The sequence below is a fragment of the Chiloscyllium plagiosum genome, unplaced genomic scaffold, assembly GCF_037043375.1.
Source record: "Chiloscyllium plagiosum isolate Xiang-an unplaced genomic scaffold, Cpla_swu_hap1 HiC_scaffold_16, whole genome shotgun sequence".
NCBI classification, from domain to species: Eukaryota; Metazoa; Chordata; class Chondrichthyes; order Orectolobiformes; family Hemiscylliidae; genus Chiloscyllium; species Chiloscyllium plagiosum.
In genome coordinates this window covers 14,759,739-14,783,368 of record NW_028270154.1, presented here as the reverse complement: position 1 = coordinate 14,783,368, position 23,630 = coordinate 14,759,739, and the positions used below count along the sequence as shown (strand labels likewise).

The 23,630-nt window shown below is 43.9% G+C and overlaps 2 protein-coding genes across 2 annotated transcripts in view; one reads left to right on the top strand and one right to left on the bottom strand.

The window, feature by feature from the left end:
- The window catches only part of LOC122556887 (neuropeptide Y receptor type 2-like), a 136,285-nt gene extending 115,769 nt beyond the window's left edge, over window positions 1-20,516 (bottom strand). The window contains exon 1 of the mRNA XM_087995149.1: window positions 20,395-20,516. The gene's annotated coding sequence lies outside the window, so the exon portion shown is untranslated. The remainder of the gene's footprint in view (window positions 1-20,394) is intronic.
- On the top strand, window positions 233-21,985 carry LOC122556886 (uncharacterized). Its single transcript, XM_043704146.2, has 5 exons — window positions 233-296; window positions 7,477-7,806; window positions 14,261-14,509; window positions 17,136-17,240; window positions 21,059-21,985. The coding sequence occupies exons 1-5, from the start codon at window positions 233-235 to the stop codon at window positions 21,136-21,138; spliced, it is 828 nt and encodes a 275-aa protein (XP_043560081.1). The 3' UTR covers window positions 21,139-21,985.
- Window positions 21,986-23,630: the final 1,645 nt, after the last annotated feature.

The following is a 23,630-nucleotide window of genomic DNA, read 5'->3' as shown; positions in this document are numbered from 1 at the left end:
GCAGATTTCCTTCCCGAAAGGATATCAGTAAAATAAATGCATTTTTGTGAAAAATCAACAGTAATTACTTGGTCGCTATCAGGTCAGTCAATGTCTGTATATCTGATCTATTTGTAGCAGTGCCTTTGTGGGTGTTTCTGACTGTCCTGAAGTTAGTAGCTACTCACAGGAAGTGGCCTGTTTGCAGTAAGAAACCCAGAGTCGGATCAGAAGCTGAAAATTAATTCCAGCGATGGCTGTAGCTTTATTGATGTTTGTGCTCCTCCAATGCTGGCAGCCCATCCACTGTCTACAAGGTAAGCATTTTTCACATTCCTGGGAAGAGTGTAACAGAGTCTGAGAATGTGATAGAACATTGTGGCTGGAAAAATAGTGAACAGCAGAAGATTGTGTACACTGTTTGCTGAGTCCGTCCATAATTGCCCATCTGTAATTATCCTTGACGTTTGGAAGGCGCTGTCTGAGGATCTTTGGTGAATTTCTGCTGTGAATCTTGTAGATAGTTCACACTGAGCATCGGTGATGGAGGGAGTGGAAGTGGTGACAATCAGGAATGCTGCTTTGTCCTGGCTAGTGTCAAGCTCCTTGAGTGTCGTTGGATTCATCCAGACAAGTGGGGAATATCCCTATTACATTCCTGACATGTGCCGTCTAGTTGGTGGACAGGCTTGGGGGAGTCAGAAGGTGTTGCCAGGTTCCAGGCGTCTGACCTGTTCTTGTAGCCACTGTGTTTACGACTGAGAATCATCATAACCAGAGGATCAAGAATATTAGAAACATGTAAAATACTGTGAGAAAAAGGCATCATCACCAATTCTGAGGAAGAGACAAACAAAAAACAGTTGATGGAGAATTGGAGAAAGAGTAGAGAAGAATGAATAACAAAAAGGCCTAGAGAAAGAGGTGGGAGAGGGGGCTGGAGTAGAAAACTGCAATTGGAGAGCTAGGATCAGGACAGCCTCAAGGGGCTGAGTGGCCTTCTTCCATGCAGTGAGTCTGTTCCACATTTTCCACAAACCAGATTTCCAAAATGCCTGTTAAAAGATAACCATTTATTGAAGTGGTGACTGAGGGAAAACAAAGAGAAGGAAGTGGAAACGGAAACAATGCAGAGCACAAGTCAGCAACAGTCTCCTGGACTATAACTGACTGAAGAGGTGTCAGGACTGGGCTCACACCAGGTCAACCACCTTTTTATTCAAAGGAGAGCACCGACTGAGGCACACAGGCGGCTGGAGACTATCTCATCTCACTTCAGATTTCTGCTTTATTATCGAGGATAAAGTTGTTACACATCACAGATATACAAAATGGAATTAGAGATTGCAGGTTCAAGTAATACTCTTCTACAGTCAGTTGGAAAGGGTTTGTGGAAAGCAATTCCTGACGAACTCAGACAACAGTTAATGGACTCCTCAGCCAGAGTTATTACCTTGAAGCCAACATTAGACAATGAATTATTCACGATTATTTATTTATTATTTTTTCACTGAGGAATATACTAACCTGGAGAAAATGTAATACATCTCTTTGATAGTATCTGCAAAGAAATTCTATTAAAAAAGCAATACTCTAAAGAATTTCTGACAAGAATTTTAATAATATCTACTGATAAATGAAAAGAACATTTTGAGGAACAGTCAATCCTAATGTGATTCTGTTTTTAATTTATTCCCTAATACCAGATTTCAGTTTGCGTTTCAAATTCTTAATTTAAGATATCCATCTAGTCTAGTCCATTGAATTACAAATGATAAAATCCTGGACAGGTTCCACAGAGACTGCCACTGAGGGCAGAATATTCCTTTTGGGGAGACAATGGTGATTCCATTGGCCTGGAATCCAGAAACTCAGGGTGAATGCTCTGGGAATATGAGCTTGAATCCCACAGTAGCAAATGATGAAACTTTAATTCAATGAAAAGAAGATAGTCTGGAATTAAAAGTTGATCCAATGTTGTCATAAAACCCCATTTCTCAAAGGAAGGAAATCTGCCACCCTTACTTGGCATGGCCCAAGTGTGACTCCGTAGGAAGGAAATCTGCCACCCTTACTTGGCATGGCCCAAGTGTGACTCCGTAGAGATCATTGAAGAACTTCATTGTAGAAGCAGGACATTCTGTGGCCTATCACATCCATACCAACCCCCCCAAAGAGCATCCCCTCTACCCTAGTCCTGTAACCCTGCATTTCTGATGACCAATCCACCTAACCTGCACATCTTTGGATTGTAGGAGGAAACCGGAGCCCCTGGGGTAAATCAACACAGACACGGGGGGAATGTGCAGACTCCACACAGAGAGTCACCTGAGGTTAGAATCGAACCCAGGTGCCTGGTGCTGTGAAGCGGCAATGCTAACCACTGAGCCACCGTGCCACCCCCAGTGTGGCTTACTCAGAAATCAATTCAAGGCCAACTAGGGATGGGCTACAAATGCTGGGTTTTTTGATGCTCCCAGTTAAGATAAAAATAGAAACTGTGGGTCTCCTTACTGGCTGGGAGCTGCTGAGGGATCTACCAACATCGTGGAGGTTACCATTGACCAGAAACTGAACTGGATAGACACACACATGCTGCTACTTCCACAGTAGGCCAGAGCTCAGAATGCTGCTTCTGGGAATGCCACACAATGATAGGTTCACTTGCTGGATTTATCCCAGTCATTAAATGGTCATTCAAGGGCCTCAAATGGTGGCAGAGGAGGAACACTGACCATAGGCCTTATGTCCTAAACCTAATTCTAGTGGCACTGGGAGGGTGGTGGGAAATGATCCACATCAGGACTCAATGACTGCATCATGGGGCTCCAAGGGACAACTATTCTCTGGCTGAGGGCAGGGCTCAGATCAACTCAGGCCAGGACCAGCATCAGGCTCCATGATTTCTGTCCCTGCCCTGTGCCACACACAAACATGCACACATACACACACATATGCACACAGACACGCATATAGAGATGCGCACACACACAGACCCATGCTTCTTCAGAAGGTAGTGGTGAGCCTTCTTGAGCTGCTGCAGTCCATGTGCTGTAGGTGGACCTACAATATCCTTAGGGAGGGAAGTCCAGGTTTTTGACCCAGTGACACTGGACAAACAGCGATACATTTCCAAGTCAGGATGCAGATGGTGGTGTTCCCATGTATCCACTGCCTTTGTCCTTTTAGATAGAAGTGGTTGTAGATTTGGAAGGCTCTGTCTGAGGATCTTTGGTGAATTTCTGCAGTTGGGAGAGAACTCCCAAACCCCCAACATCTGCAGACTGCCCGAAACACAGTTTTCTTAAAAGTACCTTTATCAATCCACAACCTGTGAATCAGAAATCCCTATGAAGAAGACAATCTACAGAGGAAGATACAAAGGGAAGATTCGACAGCTGCCTGGGTTTAAAATCTGAATTTTTGTTAAATCTTAATCAGGGGTTTTATCGGACTAGAAGGGAAAGTAAAAGATAGGTTAGAGGAAGGAGTTGTAAATAGTTGTTAGTTAATTACTCTCTGCTAAACTTTAAAAAATAAAGCTGTTAATTATTACTTAAACTAGTTCCAGGCACTTGAATTTTCACAGATGATCGCAGGGGATGAATTTTTTCCATGTCGCTGGTTTAAAATTAACAGAGGGGGTTTACCCTGTATTGTAACAACGTCAAGGAGCAGTGGTTAGATTGTCTCTTATCCGAGATGGCCCTTTGCCCAGCACTTGCGTGGCACAAATGTTATTTGATACTTTTCAGCCCAAGCCTGGATATTATGTCTGCATTTGAACTTGGTCTGCTTCAGTAACTGAGAATTTGCAAATGATGCTGAACTTTGTACAAGCTTTGGTAAACATCCCCATTTTATAATAATGTATGGGACATTGCCTATACAGTAATGGTGCTGTGAGTTTGACTATGTTAAACTGTCCCTTGACTAGTCTGTCAGACAGCTCTCCCAATTGTGACATAGCCCCCAACTCTTCGTAAGGAGAGTTGATGGGCCTGTGTTTGCAGCTGTCCTTTCTAGTGCCTACGTTGATGTCAGGCAATCTATCCGGTTTCACTTCTTTGCTGAGACTTTGTAACAATTGACACAACTCAGTGGTTTTCAGAGGGCAATTGAGACTTAACCACATTGCTATGGGATGTAGTGCCAATCCAGCAGGCTGCTTTGTCCTGGATGGTGTCAAGATTTGAATGAGTCACATATAGGCCAGACCAGGCCTCTCATGGTTAATCTTACTGATACTGAGAGCCAAGAATGATAGCAGGTTCCCTTCCCTGAGTACATGAATGAACCAGTTAGGTGTGTCCAATAATGGTTTAATTATTAGATTCTTAATTCCAGATATTGTTCAATTATGAAATTCAAATTCTAGCAGCTGGCATAATGGGATTCGAACCTAGGTCCCCAGAACATTGGCTGAGCGTTTTTTTTTGCTTTTGAATTGTCTAGTGATAATATCACTAGGCCATTACCTGCCCTTTTGCAGCACAAATAAACACAATCAATTGTGGGAGTGATTTCCAAAGTAATCCAGTGCCAGGATCACTCCCCATTTGTGATTCCAATCCCTTTAACATGAGCTTCATTCAGCTGCTCTCTCCCGTCACAAGGCAACAAACTGGCAGGATTTAACACTAACCTTAAACTAGCAGTTACCTCAGTTGCTCACATAGAGCCATAGAGGTGTACAGCACAGAAACAGACCCTTTGGTCCAACCCGTCCATGCTGACCAGATATCCCAACCCAATCTAGTCCCACCTGCCAGCACCCGGCCCATATCCCTCCAAACCCTTCCTATTCATATACCCATCCAAATGCCTCTTAAATGTTGCAATTGTACCAGCCTCCACCACATCCTCTGGCAGCTCATTCCACACACGTACCAGCCTCTGCATGAAAACGTTGCCCCTTAGGTCTCTTTTATATCTTCCCCCTCTCACCCTAAACCTATACCCTCTAGTTCTGGACTCCCTGACCCCTGGGAAAAGACTTTGTCTATTTATCCTATCCATGCCCCTCATAATTTTGTAAACCTCTATAAGGTCACCCCTCAGCCTCCGACGCTCCAGGGAAAACAGCCCCAGCCTGTTCAGCCTCTCCCTGTAGCTCAGATCCTCCAACCCTGGCAACATCCTTGTAATTCTTTTCTGAACCCTTTCAAGTTTCACAACATCTTTCCAATAGGAAGGAGACCAGAATTGCACACAATATTCCAACATTGGCCTAACCAATGTCCTGTACAGCCGCAACATGACCTCTCAACTCCTATACTCAATACTCTGACCAATAAAGGAAAGCATAGCAAATGCCTTCTTCACTATCCTATCTACCTGCGACTCCACTTTCAAGGAGCTATGAACCTGCACTCCAAGGTCTCTTTGTTCAGCAACACTCCCTAGGACCTTACCATTAAGTATATAAGTCCTGCTAAGATTTGCTTTCCCAAAATGCAGCACCTCGCATTTATCTGAATTAAACTCCATCTGCCACTTCTCAGCCCATTGGCCCATCTTGTCCAGATCCTGTTGTAATCTGAGGTAACCCTCTTCGCTGTCCACTACACCTCCAATTTTGATGTCATCTGCAAACTTACTAACTGTACCTCTTATGCTCGCATCCAAATCATTTATGTAAATGACAAAAAGTAGAGAACCCAGCACCGATCCTTTTGGCACATCTATCTCAGATATCAGATTTGTTTCAAATCTTGGTTCACATTAAATTCAACTCTCAGCCCAGTGACTGGACAGTTAGCACCCACTAACTAGGACAGATGTGACGGTTATCATTCACTAACCAGGAGAGAATAGACAGTTATCACTCACTAACTCAGACAGAATGAAGAACTCTCACTCACAAAATAGAATAGGATGGACAGTAATCATTCACTAACTGGGACAGAAATCACTCATTAACCACGATGGGATGGATAGTAATCACTCACTAACCGGGACAAATGGGATATTAATCACTCACTAACCGGGATAGATGGGACAGTAATCACTCACTAACCAAGGCGGGATGGACAGTAATCACTCACTAACTGGGACAGTAATCCCTCTAAATCGATTGCAGACAGATTATAAAGTGGGGAAGTTTGAGGTTACTTGTTTAGTAAGTAGGAACAGAAAAGCAGAATATTTTTTAAAGGGTGTGAATTTGTAAATGTTGATGTTTACGGGGACCTGAAGGCTTTCGTTGAAGGACACAGAGCCTGTTGACTGCGTAGATCCAGAGAAGATATTCAGCTTGTAGGAGGGAGCAGAATTAGGGGCTATTAAATCTAGCCAATGAATGACAGAACAGGCTAGGGGGCAGAATGGTCTACTCCTGCTCCAAATTTGTGTATTTGCATGAATGTATATTCATCAGATTGTCACTGATACATCAAATAGAGAATTTAGAAGAAGCTGCCTTTGCACAGAGAACGATGGGCAGCACATAAGGATGAAAAGAATAGAGCTAGGAAGGGTAGGCAAAGTAAGGCAAGAGCTTGCATGAGTATAATCACCAACAGAGATCAATCCGACTGAATGCTCAGCTTCAAGTGCTGTAAATGTTTTGTGAGGGGACAAGCAAGCCGGAAACCAGAGCCCAGCAGAATCAGGTCATCAGCTCAGTATGTAAAAGCAATGAGGCTTGAAGTGCTGCTATAAACTGTAGCACACAGCCCTGAGAGGGAGTGTAACTGACCACAGGAGGACGAGGCTGTACACACATCACAAGGATGTATTTTGCATCGATGTTAACCTTGTACTCCCTGCCTGCCATAGCTCTCAGCCTGATATTGCTGGAAAGGCTAATAGACTGTTAGCCAAAGTCTCTCTGCTCCTCCAGAATTCTCACTTCCTCGCCATTTTTTAAAAATCCAGACCTAACCTTTATAAAATCCTTTGTGGCTTTAGCCACACTGAGCTCCAGCTGCTATAGACTCACACATAATGTCCCTTTCTTTGTAACATCCCATTCACTTCTGCAGCACTTACTGCGTCCCCGGACTTGGTGTTAGCTACAAATCTGAATCTTTCCTCTCCAAATCACTAATAAGCACAGGGGAAAATTATCACTCCAACCTCACCAGCAATATACAGGAGCTCACATATACAGCAAGCCAGGGAAACAGTGTAAAGCGGGAGGGTGGATGAACATGAAAACATGAGAACTCAAAGCATGAGTAAGGCCATTCAGCCCTTTGAGTCAATACAGCCACTCCGTGAGGTCACAATCCGGGGCAGGGAATTCCAAAGATTCATCATTCTTTGAGTCAAGTAATTCCTCCTAATTTCAATCCCAAGTGTCATTCCCCTTATTCTGAGATTCCTCCTCCTTATTCTAGTCACCCTCCATCCCCTTCGTGTATCCATTCTGTTGAGTCTCTGAGTAAGGATTCTGAATGATTAATTGGAGGAGCTCACCTGAGCTTGAAGGCCCCGTGTTTAATTTAGAGGTTCTAATTTCACAATATGAATATGTGGTATTGGTATTTACAGCTCGGACTGTGTATGCTACAGTGGGATCCTCAGTGAATTTCTCAGTACACCTGACATACCCCGCGTGCCTCAAGGGGACCTGGCTCTGGAAACCACAGTGGAATTGTTCAGGAAAGGGAACAGGATTTCAATTGGCACTGACGGCACAAAACTTCAGTGGGACGCCTCTCGATTCTAGTCTTTGCTTCTTGCAGAGACGGCTGCACATCCTGGCTGGCTGCAGGCTGCACATTGATGGGGTGGAGTTTACTGACGCTGGGAATTTCACCTTTCAACAAGAGAAAAATGAAAGTCTCGTAGAGACTGTGTTCCAGCTCATCACAGTAAAAGGTGAGTCATTCTTTCACCTCTACTTAGGGGAGGAAACGGCCTAGTGGTAATATCCAGAGACCCAGGTCATGTTCTGGGGAACTTGGGTTCAAACCCCACCACAGCAGATTAGTGACAATCGAAGAATTGGAACTAAAAGTCTGATAACAGTCAAGGAAACATTGTCGAGAAAATGAGGGCAGGAGATCAGAGACGAAATGTGTGGCACTGGGAGAGCACAGCCGGTCAGGCAGCATCCAAGGAGCAGGAGAGTTAATATTTCCAGCATAAGTCCTTCACCAGGAATGCTTATGGTTGAAACATCGACTCTCCTCAGATGTTGCCTGTCTGGTTGCACTTTTCCAGCACTTCACTATTCGACAAAGAACAATGTGTTTGCCTCTTACCCACCCTCTGGGCAATTAAGAATGAACAGTAGCAGCTCTCGAATCCTGTGAGTGAATTAACAAAACAAAATCAGTTGTGGTTTGGCTGAAGGTACACACAATCATGTCACAGTCCCACTCCAGGACCTAAGCACTAGGATCAAGGGTGATGTTCCACTGCAGTACTAGGGGAGTACTGCATGATGGAAGGATCATTACAGCAAGATCAGGAAGTTAGTATTGTCAGGAAATCAGCACTGAGAATATGCAAGGAGAGAGGAGCAGAGCTGAGGGTGTGCTGCATTGTCGGACAGCCGGTACTGAACAAATGGTTAGACCAGAGTGGTGCTGGAAAAGCACAGTAGGTCAGGCGGCATCCAAGGAGCAGGAGAATCGATGTTTCGGGCAAAAGCCCTTCATCAGGAATAGAGGCAGGAAGCCTCCAGGGTGGAGAGATAAATGAGGGGGGTGGGACTGGGGAGAAGAGTACAATAGGATGAATGGGGGAGGGGATGGAGATGATAGGTCAGAGAGGAGGGTGGAGTGGATAGGTGGGAAGGGAGATTGGCAGGTAGGACAGGTCATGAGGATGGTGCTGAGCTGGAAGGTTGGAACTGGGGTAAGGTGGGGGAGGGGAAATGAGGAAACTGGTGAAGTCCACATTGATGCCCTGGGGTTGAAGTGTTGCGAGGCAGAAGATGAGGTGTTCTTCCTCCAAGCGTCAGGTGGTGAGGGAACAAATGTGGAGGAGGCCCAGGACCTGCATGTCCTCAGCAGAGTGGGAGGGGGTGTTGAAATGTTGGGCCACAGGGCGGTGTGGTTGATTGGTGCGATTGTCCCGAGATGTTCCCTAAAGCGCTCTGCTAGGACGCGCCCAGTCTCCCCAATGTAGAGGAGACCACATCGGGAGCAACGGATACAATAAATGATATTAGTGGATGTGCAGGTAAAACTTTGATGGATGTGGAAGGGTCCTTTAGGGCCTTAGATGGAGGTGAGAGAGGTGGTGTGGGCGCAGGTTTTGCAATTCCTGCGGTGGCAGGGGAAGGTGCCAGGACGGGAGGGTGGGTTGTTGGGGGGCGTGGACCTGACCAGGTAGTCACGGAGGGAATGGTCTTTGCAGAAAGCAGAAAGTGGTGGGGAGGGAAATATATCTCTGGTGGTGGGGTCCATTTGGAGGTGGTGGAAATGTCGGTGGATGATGCGGTTTATGTGAAGGTTGGTGGGGTGGAAGGTGAGCACCGGGGGCGTTCTGGTACTGAACAAGTAACTGGCAAACAAGGAAAATGTTGTGGAGTCTAGCAAGATCAGCAGTCATTTGGTTTGGAACAGTATTGGTGAGTAAAGATTTAAACAGCAGCAGATTTAAAACATCATCAAAAAGATACAGACCTAATAAAATTGTTACAGCAATATGATTAATCAGCACATTGAAAAGAAATGGAAAATGAACTAATACATTGTAGCCAAATTCAAATTCGGAGAAGGAAAATCCAAAGCACAGGATTAGAATTCACAGAGATAATGTTTTTTACAATTCAGCATCAATTAAATACAAGACTGAAGCTAAGTAAGTTAGCACATTCTTATATTCAGTGGGTCCAATTTAAATGAGGTTATTAGCAGCTAATATATTGAAGTGTGTACTGACACGTTTAAAGATGTGCCAAAGACTTTTGAACAATATTGAGAACAAATAAACAACTTGAAAATGCAAGAAGAATCGGACAATCAGAAGAATCTCGTGATTCCGTTTCATTTCAGTGCAGAGGAAAATTGTAAACATGGAGTTGTGAAATCAGAATTCATTAAATTGTTGTTGGAATTCTTGATGAAATTTTGACAAATTTCTTCGAGTAGAAGTAAGATCTTGGAGTTTGCACATTCTCCCCGTGACTGCTTGGGTTTCCTTCGAGTGCATCCAAAGATGTGCCGGTCAGAGGGATTGGCCACGCTAAATTGCCCACAGTGTTAGGTGCACTTGTCAGAGGGAAATGGGTCGGGGTGGGTTACTCTTCGGCATGTCGGTGTGGACTGGTTGGGCCGAAGGGCCTGTTTCCACACTGTAGGGAATCTGATCTCATCTAAATTTGGAGAATGCTATTCAAACAGTGTTGGAAGCAGAAAGCAGAAAGACACTCCAACAGATCCTGAGGGGAAAAGACCAACACTAGCTCAAGAGGGCAACAGAGTCTATTAACTTTATAAAGTAAAAATAACCCAGTAACAACTCAACACAGAAAACAAACTAAACGCCTGAACATCAGCACTACAGGACAGCAAGGGCTCACGGACACAATCACATCATCACTTACGAACTGCATATTTTCAAAATGATAGGTCACTTCCAGATGACGTAAGACATAGTTTCAAAGCAGCAGAGGTACAGGTGGTGACAGAAATAAAATGGCCGACACAGTAGAACACCCAAGACCATTAGAAAAGATACCATCACGAGATACCTCCATTGGAAAAGAAAGCCAAGGCATTCCGATGGGAAATAATTAATCCAAACAAGTTAGGCGAGACAGAATTTATCTACATCAATAGACAGCCGTATTTTTGCATGACACAGGAGTGAGTGTTACTGTCCTCTCAGACCTGATATCATGCCTGACCAGTTGACGTTCCCACCTACAGGAGCAAGTCTACATATGTCTAACTGTTGGAAGCAATAGGACTCCACAGGTTACACTACAGTGCAATGCAAATAAGAGATTTGATTATCTGTATATTGGTTGCAGTCAATCAACTTCATTTCTAAGCATGCCTGTATTTCTCAACCTTCACTTCAACAGAAGAGTTTCAGGAGATTGAGACCCTCCAGAGAACAACAGGTCTGTGAACAAACAGCCTAGAAACAGATCGTTACTGATTAATTGGGTAAGAGGCGAGCAGTAGAAGGCATTATCGAGTTTCAAGGTTCATGGCAGAATGCAAACAGAGGAAAGAATCTGCAGACATTAGCTGTGACAGAAAGTGTTTCATATGGCCAAAACAAAACATGAGCCAGCAAGCCAAAATGCAGCAGGAACAAAACAGTGACCAGGCTGGTCCAGAAGATTAAGTCACGTAGGATCCATTGTGACTTGGTATGTTGGATACAAAATTGGCTTGGTCATAGAAGGCAGAGGGTAGTTGTGGAGGGGTGTTTCTGACTGGAGATCTGTGACCAGTGGTGTACCACAAGGGTCAATGCTGGGACCGCTGTTATTTGTAATTTATATAAATCATTTGGATGAAAATGCAGGTGGTCTGATTAGTAAGTTTGCAGACAGCATGAAAATTGGTGGAGTTGTGGATAGTGAAGAAAGTTGTCAAAGGATAGAGCAGGGTACCGAAACGTTGGGCAGAGAAACGGCAGAAGGCATTTCATCCAGGGAAGCTTGAGGTGATGCGTTCTGGGAAGTCAAATGCAAAAGGAGAGAAAATGGCAGGACCCTGAGGAAGATTGATGTAGAGAGGGACCTTGGGAACATGCCCATAGCTCCCTAAAAGAGGCAGGTAAAGAGGGCATACAGCATGCTGCCTTCATCAATTCAAACACTGAGCACAGAATTTGGCAAATTATGTTACAGCTGCATGAAACTGTAGTTCGGCCAAATGTGGAATATTGTACACAGTTCTGGTCACCACACTATTGGAAGGATGTGGACGCTTTGGGGTGGGTGTAAAAGAAGGTTACGACAATGTTGCCTAGATTTGAGTGTATAAGCCCAAAGGAGAGGTTGGAAAAACTTAGATTGTTTTTGCTAGAGTGTCAGAGGCTGAGGAGCGACCTCCAAGCAGTATATAAAATAATGAGAGGCAGGGAGAGGGTGGATAGTTGGAGTTTCCATCCTCAGGTGGAAATGTCAAATACCAGGGAGCATCGGGTTATGGTGAGAGAAGAAAACTTTAAAGGAGGGGTGTGAGGAAAGTTTTTTTTTACACAGGGGCAGAAACAGATACGTTAGCAATGCTTAAGAGGCATGTTGACAGACACATGAATAGAGGGATAGTGGGAATAGAGGGATAAGGACCATGTGCAGGCAGGTGGGATTAGTTTAGAATGGCACCATAGTTGGCACAGATCTGGTGGGCTGAAGGGCCTGTTCCTTTGCCGTACTGCTTTATGCTCCCCCAGAACATTTAAGACATATCTGGATGAGTACTCAAAATGCCAGGGCATCCCTAGACTCTGGACCAAGTGCAGGTAAATGGGATTAGTATAGTTTGGTATTTGTTGGTCAGCATAGACATGGTGGGCCGAAGGGTCTGCTTCGATTCTCCAAAAACTGCATCACCGTTTGCCAGAAGAGTGCTGAAGGACGGCCAACAATTCAGCAATCTGGCCAAAAGGGTCAACCACAATTCACAATCGGGGACGATTTACTTGTGTACGACAAAAGATTAATTATTCCAGAATTTGGAACATGGACTGAAAAGGTCACATCGGGGACACTTATGCATTGCCAGGGCTCACTCAGCAAAGTGATGGCCAGATCTCAATAAAGATTCAAGATCTCATATCTCATCCTGACATCTGCAATTATACAGGATTGTCAAGGCAGACAGATCAGAAAATAAAACTCCCAGCAAACGTTGTGAGAAAAAACAAAAAAAAACTGTGAACAGGGATGAGCAAGGTCAACACACCCACTCTGGAATCTTTCACTTCAGACAGCAGAACGGTAGTGGCAGTGAGAGAGAGTGAGAGATTGCAGGATGAGCAGCAGTCCTTCTGTAATATGACTGAGAGTCCGAAGAAATATTTCACCAGTCAAACAACCAGAAAGTGAACTGAAGATTTCTAACCTGATCAACAACTTGTGGGAGTTATGTTGCATATAATTCCATGGGAGACAGACCAATGTCTACAGATCCAGGGCACAACCTAAGAGGGGAAAACTGCCTGGTCATACTGGAAAGAAGCAAACTACCTCACATAGAAGGTGACTGGATAATCCAGAAATCCAGAATAGTACAAGGAAGAAAATATAGAGCAAGTGCCTTCTAGGAAGGAGTTTCAGGAGATTCAGAGTCCTTTAGATAAGGAAATGGGCCTAGAGCAACAAAAACAAAAACAAAAGTTACTGGAGAAAATCAGCAGGTCTGGCAGCACCTATGAAGAGAAATCAGTTATCGTTTCAGGTCTAGTGACCCTTTCACAGAACTAGTCCCTCACTGGACCCAAAATGTTAACTCTGATTTCTCTTCAGAGATGCTACCAGACCTGCTGAGCTTCTCCAGCAACTTTGTTTTGTTTTTGATTGACAGCATCTGCAGTTCTTCTGCTTTTTATCTCAAAGAACAATGTTGTTCTTGAAGGATATCTGAGAGAGAAAACAGAGAAATGATCCCTAGATCAGAACCAGGGCCATCGGTCCTCATGCAAGAGACTCACCATTCTTCCAAGTCTGGTTCTGAAGAGGTTAATGTTCATGTTACATTAGCTCCACCTCTTTTACTGCTGTCACAGTCTGACAATGGTTCTGCTCTGGTTTTTCAGAAGGAGCAGATATATCTTAGCCAACTCTCTGATAAAAATGTATTTATAATTATTGATACTATAATAAACCTTCCTGTGATCTGGGAACAGTGTAAATGTACAATGGTGGTCTGTCACTCATCACTGGGGCGAGCCAAAACAAGGCAAAGAGGATTAGTGACAGCAAACTACTTTACGCTAACCCTAACTCTAACCCTAACCCTAACTCTAACCCAGTACCATACACTGGTAGAGGTGCAAAATGCCCCAAAATGTCAGCAATAGGCGCCTGGGGAAATACGATAGTGTTGACAGCAGCTTGGCTATGTGCCAAGACTGAGAGTGGGTCATCGAATTGGTCATCACTGCACCGGCTTACATCGAGAAAATGAGTCCAACACAAACCAGTTTCTTCCCCAGGTTGGAAATGGCAGTCATTCCCTTTGAAAATGATTGCCATGTTTCCCTTTGTGACAATTACTGCACATCAAAGTAACTATGCCTACACACACTGGAAGAAGGCAGCCCCATCCCCTGCGCAGGTTGATCAGCTCCTAAATGTAAAACACCGCGAGCTGTTCTCAAACTGTGATTAAAGCATCTGTCTGTTTCCTTCTAGTTGGAGTTGAACCTCCCGGTCCCACTCTGGAAGGCCGCACTGCGACTCTGTTCTGTCAAGTGTCTTTAACCCTTTCAGCACCATCTATAGTATTGGGAAACTCTGGGAATGTCAGCAGCACTATGAGCACAAACCACAGCCAGACAACCACACGCCTGACAGTCAGGAACATGAGGTCGGGTGAGGTAGCATGGAAATGTGTTATTGAGGATGGGAAGTACACTGTTGATTACCAGCTCACGGTTATTGGTAAGTGTTGAATATTCAAAGTTTGTGAGAAGATTTGTAGCTCGGGTGCTCGTTGTTGTGGTTCTGTTCGCCGAGCTGGGAATTTGTGTTGCAGACGTTTCGTCCCCTGTCTAGGTGACATCCTCAGTGCTTGGGAGCCTCCTGTGAAATGCCGGAGGAAAGATCACAGAAGCGTTTCCCAGGAGGCTCCCAAGCACTGAGGATGTCACCTAGACAGGGGACGAAACGTCTGCAACACAAATTCCCAGCTCGGAGAACAGAACCACATTAGTGTTGAATATATTGAACTGATAGTTTTTCCATTTAATATTATTGTGATCCTAATTGATGGTAATACTGGGAAAGCATTAAACCCGGCTTGATAGATCTTATGTTTTGTTTTTGTTCAGCATGATGTGGAGGTGCCGGTGTTGGACTGGGGTGGACAAGTCAGAAGTCACATGACACCAGGTTACAGTCCAACAGGTTTTTTCGAAATCACAAATTTTCGGAGCGCTGTTCAGGTCACTTGATGAAGGGGCTACGCTCCGAAAGCTTGTGATTTCAAATAAACCTGTTGGACTATAACCTGGTGTCATGTGACTTTTGACATGGTGATTTATGACAGAGACACACTCACATGAGGCTACAGATATGTTCAGTCACCAGAAAATAAGCTTATATCACAAAAGAACAAATTTTTAAAACTAGCCAACTGAATATTTATAGTTAGAATGATCTCAAAACGAACAGTAAAAGATAGTTTCAACCCGCTTCCCGACACAATTTGTTACAGTGAATCAAGTTCACAGAAATTACACCCTAAACCTCAACTATTTAAGGTTCAATTTAACAGGCTCCTGGAATAATGACTTAACGAGTCTTTCCCAAATTTGCCAATGTGAACTTTACACAAATCTGAGAGCCAAAACGTTCTTAACTCTAATAGCACGCAGATTTCTCACAAAACTCTCCTGGTTTGGAAATTCCACTTTCCATTAGCACCTCAGGGATTTGCAGTCCCCTGCTATCTGGTGTATAATAGTTTAGGTCACAGGTTCCAAAGTGCTCTCTGATCATTTTTTTCTGTAAAGAAAACAGCCATATGCCACTACTTTGAAATCCAAACTCCAAAAATGATATTAAGATGCATATAAACCACACGCCTTTCAACACAGTATAATTTTACATGCACCAGGCCCTTTAGCATGCAGATATGGGGTAAAGGAATTCAGCCCATCACTGTTCACAGTCTACCTCCAATCCGCATGTTCTTTAAGCCAATATATTGCAGCAACTCATTCCCCACCTGTTTATATTCCTATTTTGAATCCGCAAACCCGTTTGTGGGTGATTCAGCAGAGTTCTAGGAGAGTCCCAGCAATGTTCCCAGTATCTCAGCAGAGATGGAGCATGCTCCCAGCATGTTGCCAGCAGAGTTCCATGAGATTTTTAGCAGAGCCCTGCAAGTTCACAACAGAGTTCAGCAGGGTCCCAGCAGATTTCAATTAGTTCCAACACAGTCCCAACAGGATCTCAGAATAATCCAGTAGAGGTCCAGCAGAGTCTCAGCAGATTTCAATTAGTTTCAGCACAGTCCCAGCATACAGTACAGACACCTAATGAAGTTCCAATTGAGTCCCAGCATTATCCCATTAGAGTTCCAGCAGAGACAGATGACAGCCAGCAGAATCTCAGTGAAGTCTGCTAGAATGATCAAATGATTTTGGTTCCAGGTTGAGTAAACAAACTAAACAAATTTAATTAGCTTGTGCCAATTATTATCCAAATTTGTCTCAGCAATAAAAAGGTGAATCAAACACGGAAGCAGAGTGTGTCTGCTTTAATTAAGAAACAATTCAAATGTAAATGAAATCAAGTTTCTTGATATTCATGGTGAGTTCACATCATGATATCTTCTATAAATGCTTCTGAGAGACAATGAAAAAGATTGAAAAGAGAGTGAACCATCACAGAATGAACAGGAAGAGGACATTCAGCCCCTCTACATTGCATGTAGAAACTTCCTTCTCAAGCCAGGGAATAAGAAAGAGAAGGAGGTCAATCAATTCCACTGAAGCAGGAAGTGACCACTGCACCCCCTTCAGTCTGTGGAACAAAACAGGACAAAGCCATGCAGTGCCCTGAGCTGATCCTGACATTCGTTGAGATCTATGACCCTACAGAACGATGGAAATGCTAAAAGGAATAAGTAATGCTATCCCATTAACACTGCAATCCTTCCTTAGGACGATAACCACTAATTACTATCCCTCCAGCTGTGCGGCACTCCTTCAATACTGACCCTCTGATACTGCAGCACTCCCTCATTACTGACTCTGACAGTGCAGCACTCCGTCAGTACAAACCCTCCGACAGTACTGACCCTCTAAAATTGTGGCACTCCCTCAGCACTGATCCTCAGGCAGTGCAGCACTCCCTCAGTACTGACCCTCTGATAGTACAGCACTCCCTCAATACTGACCCTCTGACAGTGCCGCACTCCCTCAGTACTGACCCTCTGACAGTGCGGCACGCCCTCAGTACTGACCCTCTGACAGTGCAGCATGCCCTGAGTACTGCCACTAAGTTGGAGAGGGGTGTGATTCGATGTTTGCTGACACTCTCTCTGCTATTTACATTACAGCTTCACATTCCAGTGTGGGAAATATGTTTATCTTCAGGCTTTCCTGCCTGCTGTTCGTTTTCTGCCTTCTCCTCACAGGTTACGTTGGATATCACAAGTGCAAATGTGAGTAGTTACCACGTGGAAGCTCCTCCTGTGAAATACAATCAAATGCTTTGCAGCCTCACACCTCTTCATTCAAAAACTCCTCTTCCCAAATGTTTTACTCTGGAAGACTCTATAACTCAGAGAACAGAATAGAGCACCATGTGCAGAATTCCAGGGACAGCCCAGATCTGATTCCTCGCTCTGTGCCGTTAGCTTGTCATAGCCAAGGGTTCATCAAGTCATTCTCATTGCCCTACGATGGGAGGGGGATATTGCACCAGGTTTGCACTCCTGACTGATTCAACGCTGAGCCCTCCTACTAAATGTCTGCACTTCCAGCAAAGGCAAAGTCAAGGTCATCATCACAGCTTTGTGTCGTCGAATTGTCTCATTATTTGGGGGGACCTGATGTCTGCAGAATGGATGCAGGGGTTAGACTGGGGTCTGTGAAACATGTAGGTTAATTGGACTCGGTGCCTTCAGGAGAAAGAGCGGATATTGACCATTAGTTGACTGATTTCACATTGTCCTAACGAGGATTATTCCCATTACCAAGCAACCAAATCCAGAAAATACTGGAGGAACTCAGCAGGTCTGGCAGCGTCTGTGGAGAGAAAACAGTGAACAAAAAAACCTTCTGAAGAAGGGTCCCCGGACTCAATGTTAACTCTGTTTTCTCTGTAAAGATGCTGCCAGAACTGCAGCATTTCTCCAGCAATTTCTGTTTTTTTTTTGTTTTGAATTTCCAGCATCCCCGTTTCTTTGTTTGACATTAAGCAACCACCTTGTTTTTGAAAATTTGATGTTTTTTTCTTCCACTGCTGGTTTCATACGCTCCTCAGATTCTCGCCCCAGTGCTCAAATAGCTAAATTGTTAACGTGGAAAGTACATACTGGAATCAATCTATCCAAACTGCAATGGGTTTATTTTACAGTTCAAAGATGATAGACAGTTATCTGATTTCTCTTCCCTGGTCAGTTTTCAGAAGTGTGAAGACAGGCAGCATGCTTTTAATCATCATTGTACTTACCAGCATTTTACAACATCACATGCATAGATCCTACAGCTTAAATCAGTCTCTCATTCCTATGTAGGAACTTGGTAACAGAAAATAGCGATTTAACCCCATGAGATCACAGGGAATCTGTGACCTAACTCTTCCTACCCTTGCACCAAATCCTTTCATTTCTTTGGTTGTAATTTCTCTCCACCGGCCCTACCAATTCCCCTTAATATTGAGTCCTGGAGTCAGACAGCACAGAAACAGATCCTTCGGTCCAACCAGTCCGTGCTGAACATAATCCCAAACTAAACTAGTCCCACCTCTCTGCTCCTGGCTCATATCCCTCCAAACCTTCCCTATTCTGTCCTTATCCAAATGTCTTTTAAACATTGTAATTATACCCACATCAACCACTTCCTCAGGAAATTCATTCCTCATGCGAACCACTCTCTGTCTAAAAACATTTGCCCCTCGTGTCTTTTTAAAATCTCTCTCCTCTCACCTTATCCTCTCATCTTCATTCCTGACCTGCTGCGCTTTTCCAGCACTACACTTTTCGACTCTGATCTCCAGCATCTGCAGTCCTCACTTTCTCCATAAAAATGTGCCCCCTAGTCTTGAAATATCCTATCCTATGGAAAAGGCAACTACCATTAACACTATCTGTACCCCTAATTATTTTATAAACCTCTACAAGGTCACCTCTCAATGTCCAGTGCTCCAGTGAAAGAAGTCCCAGCCTTTCTTTATAACTCGAACCTTCCATGCCCGGTAACATCCTGTAAATCCTTCTAAACCTTCTCCAGCTTAATAATATCCCTCCTATAACGAGTATCTTCAAAACTTTGATCAGATTGGATTGGGATATCTTGTTGGCATGGACAGGTTGGACCAAAGGGTCTGTTTCCATGCTGTACATCTCTATGACTCTGTGACTCTAAGTCACCCATTAACTTTCTAAATTCCAGGGAATACAATCTTACTTATACAATCTTGTGGTGTATTTTAATCCTTGGAGCCCCGGTGATAATAGAAACATAGGAGTAGAAATAGGCCATTCAGCAACATGAAAAGGAACAGAAAAAGAATCCAAGCAAAAACCGAAAGAACTGCAGATGCCATAAATCAGAAACAAAACCAGAAATTGCTGGAAAAGCTCAGCAGGTCTGGCAGCCCCTGTGGAGAGAAATCAGAGTTAACGTTTTGGATTGAGTGACCCTTCCTCAGAACCTGTAGGAAATGTTAACTCTGATTTCTCTCCACTGCTGCTGCCAGACCAGGAAAAGAATCATGTTTTCATTAATTATGGGGTGTGAACATCACTGGCAATCTCACTTATTGCTCATTGTCAGTTGTGCCGAAAATCGTGGCAACAAGCTGCTTTGGTAAAGTGCTACTCTCAATGCAGTGTAGGGACACCCACAGTACAGTTTAGATTAGATTAGATTACATTACAGTGTGGAAACAGGCCCTTCGGCCCAACAAGTCCACACCGACCCGCCGAAGCGCAACCTACCCATGCCCCTACATTTACCCCTTACCTAACACTACAGGCAATTTAGCATGGCCAATTCACCTGACCTGCACATCTTTGGACTGTGGGAGGAAACCGGAGCACCCGGAGGAAACCCACGCAGACACGGGGAGAATGTGCAAACTCCACACAGTCAGTCGCCTGAGGCGGGAATTAAACCCGGGTCTCCGACACTGTGAGGCAGCTGTGCTAACCACTGTTAGGGAGCAAGTTCCAGAAACATGAACCACTGAAGGAACATGTCAAGATGATGCTGTTTCTGTGCATCTGCTGTCCTTATCCTACCAGCTAGTAGAGGTTATGGGTTTGGAAGGTATTGTCAAATGAACTTTAAATTACTGCAGAGTTTCTTACTGTAGTGATATACATTAGCACTGTCACTAGCCACAGTGGTTGTGGAGGGAGTGAGTTTGAAGATGGTGGATGGAATACTAATCAAGTGTGTGCTTTATCCTGGATGGTGCCTGGCTTTCAGTAATGTTGGAGCTGCACTCATCTAGGCAAATGGGGAGTATTCAATCACAACCCTCACCTGTGCCTTGCAGATGGCAGACACGCTCTAAGGGATCCAAAAGTGAGTTATCCACTGCAAAATCCCCAACTTCTGGACCACTCTTGCAGCTTTAATACTTACAATTGCTACTCCACTTCAGTTTCTGGTCAATGGTAACTCGCAGCACGTTGATGATGGGGGATTCGGTGATGGTGATGTTGTTGAATGTCAAGTGGAGATAGTTAGAAGCTTTCTTGTAGGTGATGACCATTGGAAACTTCCTTGTTGGTGATGACCATTAGAAACTTCCTTGTAGGGGATGACCATTAGAAGCTTCCTTATAGGGGATGACCATTAGAAACTTCCTTGTAGGGGATGACCATTATAAGCTTCCTTGTAGGTGATGACCATTAGAAGCTTCCTTATAGGGGATGACCATTAGAAGCTTCCTTGTAGGGGATGACCATTAGAAGCTTCCTTATAGGGGATGACTATTAGAAGCTTCCTTGTAGGTGATGACTATTAGAAGCTTCCTTGTAGGTGATGACTATTAGAAGCTTCCTTGTAGGCGATGACTATTGCCTGACACTTGTGCAGCGTAAACATTACTTGCCTGAAAGTTGTCCACGCCTTGTTGCTTTCAAACTGCTTCAGAGTCTGAGGATTCACAAATGGTGCTGAAGATTGTACAACCATCAGGGAACATGCCCCTTCTGATGTTAGGGCAGAGGGAAGGTCATCAATGGAGATGGATGAGCCTAGGACATAACCATGAAGCTCTCTAACATCTCTTTTCTTCATTTAGGCTCAGGGAGAAACGTGAATCCGTGTATCCAGCTGGAAGCTTTTGTGAGAAGACACAGCTTGCTAAGAGAAGAAATATAGAAACATAATCACACAATGCACCAGAAGGCTATTCAGCCCATCATATTGATGCCAGCAATTTTAATGAGCTATCAAATGTATCCTCTGCCTCATGCTCTATCATAATATTTTAAAGCATTTAACTATTTTCCTTTTGAAAGTTATTGATGACTGTACTTCCCCTGCCCATTCAGGCTGCTCATTCTGGCTCATTATAATTCATTACGTTCAAAATGTCTTACCTTCTTTATGCTTCCTGCAAACATATGGTGACAGATTATTTGATAGAATTCCTATAATGTGGAAACAGGCCATTTGACCCAACAGGTCCACACTAACCCTCCGAAGATTAACCCACCCAAACCCATTCCTTTACATTACATTTACCCCTGACTAATGCACCTAACCTACAATGGGCAATTTAGCATGGCCAATTCACCTAACCTGCACATCTTTGGATTGTAGGAGGAGACAGAACACATCCACGCAGACATGGGAAGGATGTGCAAATCCTAAACAGACAGTCGCCCGAGACTGGAATAAAACCTGTGTCCCTAGTGCTAACCACTGAGCCACCGTGCCACGAAATTATTGACTCAGTGGAAGCAGTACCTTCTATTTACTCAAACAAAATTGCTGAAGGACCTCATGAGGAACCATGTTCCATAGATTCCAGTGGCTCTGGAATTAGTTCCTCATTCAGTAGCTTATTCATTTGTGATGATAGCAATGCAATAGTGCGATATTGAACCACGGAAAGGGAGATTTGCTGAAGACCAACTCTGTACTCACCTAATGCCCAGATAATTTCCCTCACTTCTTTCATTCTCAGCCCCAGGAACACAAACTCAGTGATGCCCTCATTGGAAACATCCCATTCTGTGATTGTGTGGGCCTGGAAAAGCACAGCAGGTCAGGCAGCATCCGAGGAGCAGGAAAATCGACTTTTCAGGCATAAGCCCTTCATCACTTATGCCCGAAACGTCGATTCTCCTGCTACTCAGATGCTGCCTGACCTGCCGTGCTTTTCCAGAGCCACACTTTTCGACTCAAATCAGGGGTGGAGTACAGAGAGGTAGATAAGGCGGAAGGATCAAGGAGGACAGGAGACAGATTTAAGGTAATTGGCAAAAGAAGCAATGAAGACATGAGGAGAAACTTCTTCACACAGCCACTGGTAAGGTCTGAGAATGTGCTGCCTGAGAGTGTGGTGGAGGCGCTTAAGAAGGAGTTGGATTGTGACTTGAAAAGAAAGAATGAACAGGGCTATGGAGGGGAAAAGATGGGGATTGGTACTAGGAGCAGTTTTCATTCAGAATGCCAGCACAGATGTGATGGGTTGAAGGCCTCCTTTTGTGCTATAACAATTGTGATTCCGTAAAAATATCAATAGAAATTCATTTTCACAAAGGTCAACATCATCGTTTTGAAATAACTGAGCATTCTATCAGCACACAAACTGCTCGAGAATGAAAGGCTTTTTTCATCCATTCTTAGGACAAGGGCATTATTAGCATGACCAGCATTTCGAGCTTAAAAATGTGTTGCTGGAAAAGTGCAGCAGGTCAGGCAGCATCAAAGGAACAGGAGAATCAACGTTTCGGGCATAAGCCCATTTACTGTCTACCCTGAACTGCCCTTAAGAAGATCATGGCAGCCTGTCGTCCTCAACTGTTGCTGTTCATATGATAAAGTGATGCTGGTGTAGATCCATCTTTGAGATTATAAACCACACCAATGTGCCTGGTCTCTGCTCCTGTCCTAGTCCATCTGCTGCTGAAAACCCCACTCCTGTTCATTACCTCCTCACTTCCTCCATTATTTTCCTGGTCAGACTCCTACCTCCCACTTCAACTCATCTACAACTCTGCTCTCACTGATCTAACACACACCAAATCCTGTTCACACATCACCCCTTTGCTCACTAACCTACATTGACTGCTGACTCAGCCGAAAGCTTAGGTTTTTAATATAGAGTCATACAGCATGAAAACAGACCCTTCGGTCCAAATCGTCTATGCTGTTCAAGTTTCCCAAACAAAACTAGTCCCTCTTTCCTACATTTGGCCCATATCACTCTAAACCTTTCCTATTTACCTACCTGACCAAATGTCTTTTAAATGTTCCATTTAGATAGATTTGTTATTGTCACATGTACTTAAATACAGTGAAAAATGTTGCTTTGAATTGAATTGAATTTATTGTCATGTGTACCGAGACACAGTGAAAAGCTTTCTCATGCGAGCAATACAGACAGATCACAGAGTTAAGTCACATAGATAAGTAAATAATAGGTAAACAGCGGCAAAAACAAAAACACAGGTACAGGTTTTGCATGCACTATACGCAGATCATAACACACAAAGATCAGAGGGTGATTGAACAGAGTGAGAAGTGCAGTTGCAGCTCCAAAGAAGGTGCACCAAATGCAAGATGCTCAGAAATGTGGTTTAAAAATGCAGAATGATTGTTGGAAATGTGAGAATAAGACTTGTTGTAGACAGCTTGCAAAG

Bases quoted from the DNA above. Each gene is read 5' to 3' on its own strand.
- LOC122556886 (XM_043704146.2), top strand. From the start codon at position 233: ATGGCTGTAGCTTTATTGATGTTTGTGCTCCTCCAATGCTGGCAGCCC. The intron at 297-7,476 runs GTAAGCATTTTT...TGGTATTTACAG, and splicing joins GCCCATCCACTGTCTACAAG to CTCGGACTGTGTATGCTACA. The intron at 14,510-17,135 runs GTAAGTGTTGAA...TTTACATTACAG, and splicing joins TTACCAGCTCACGGTTATTG to CTTCACATTCCAGTGTGGGA.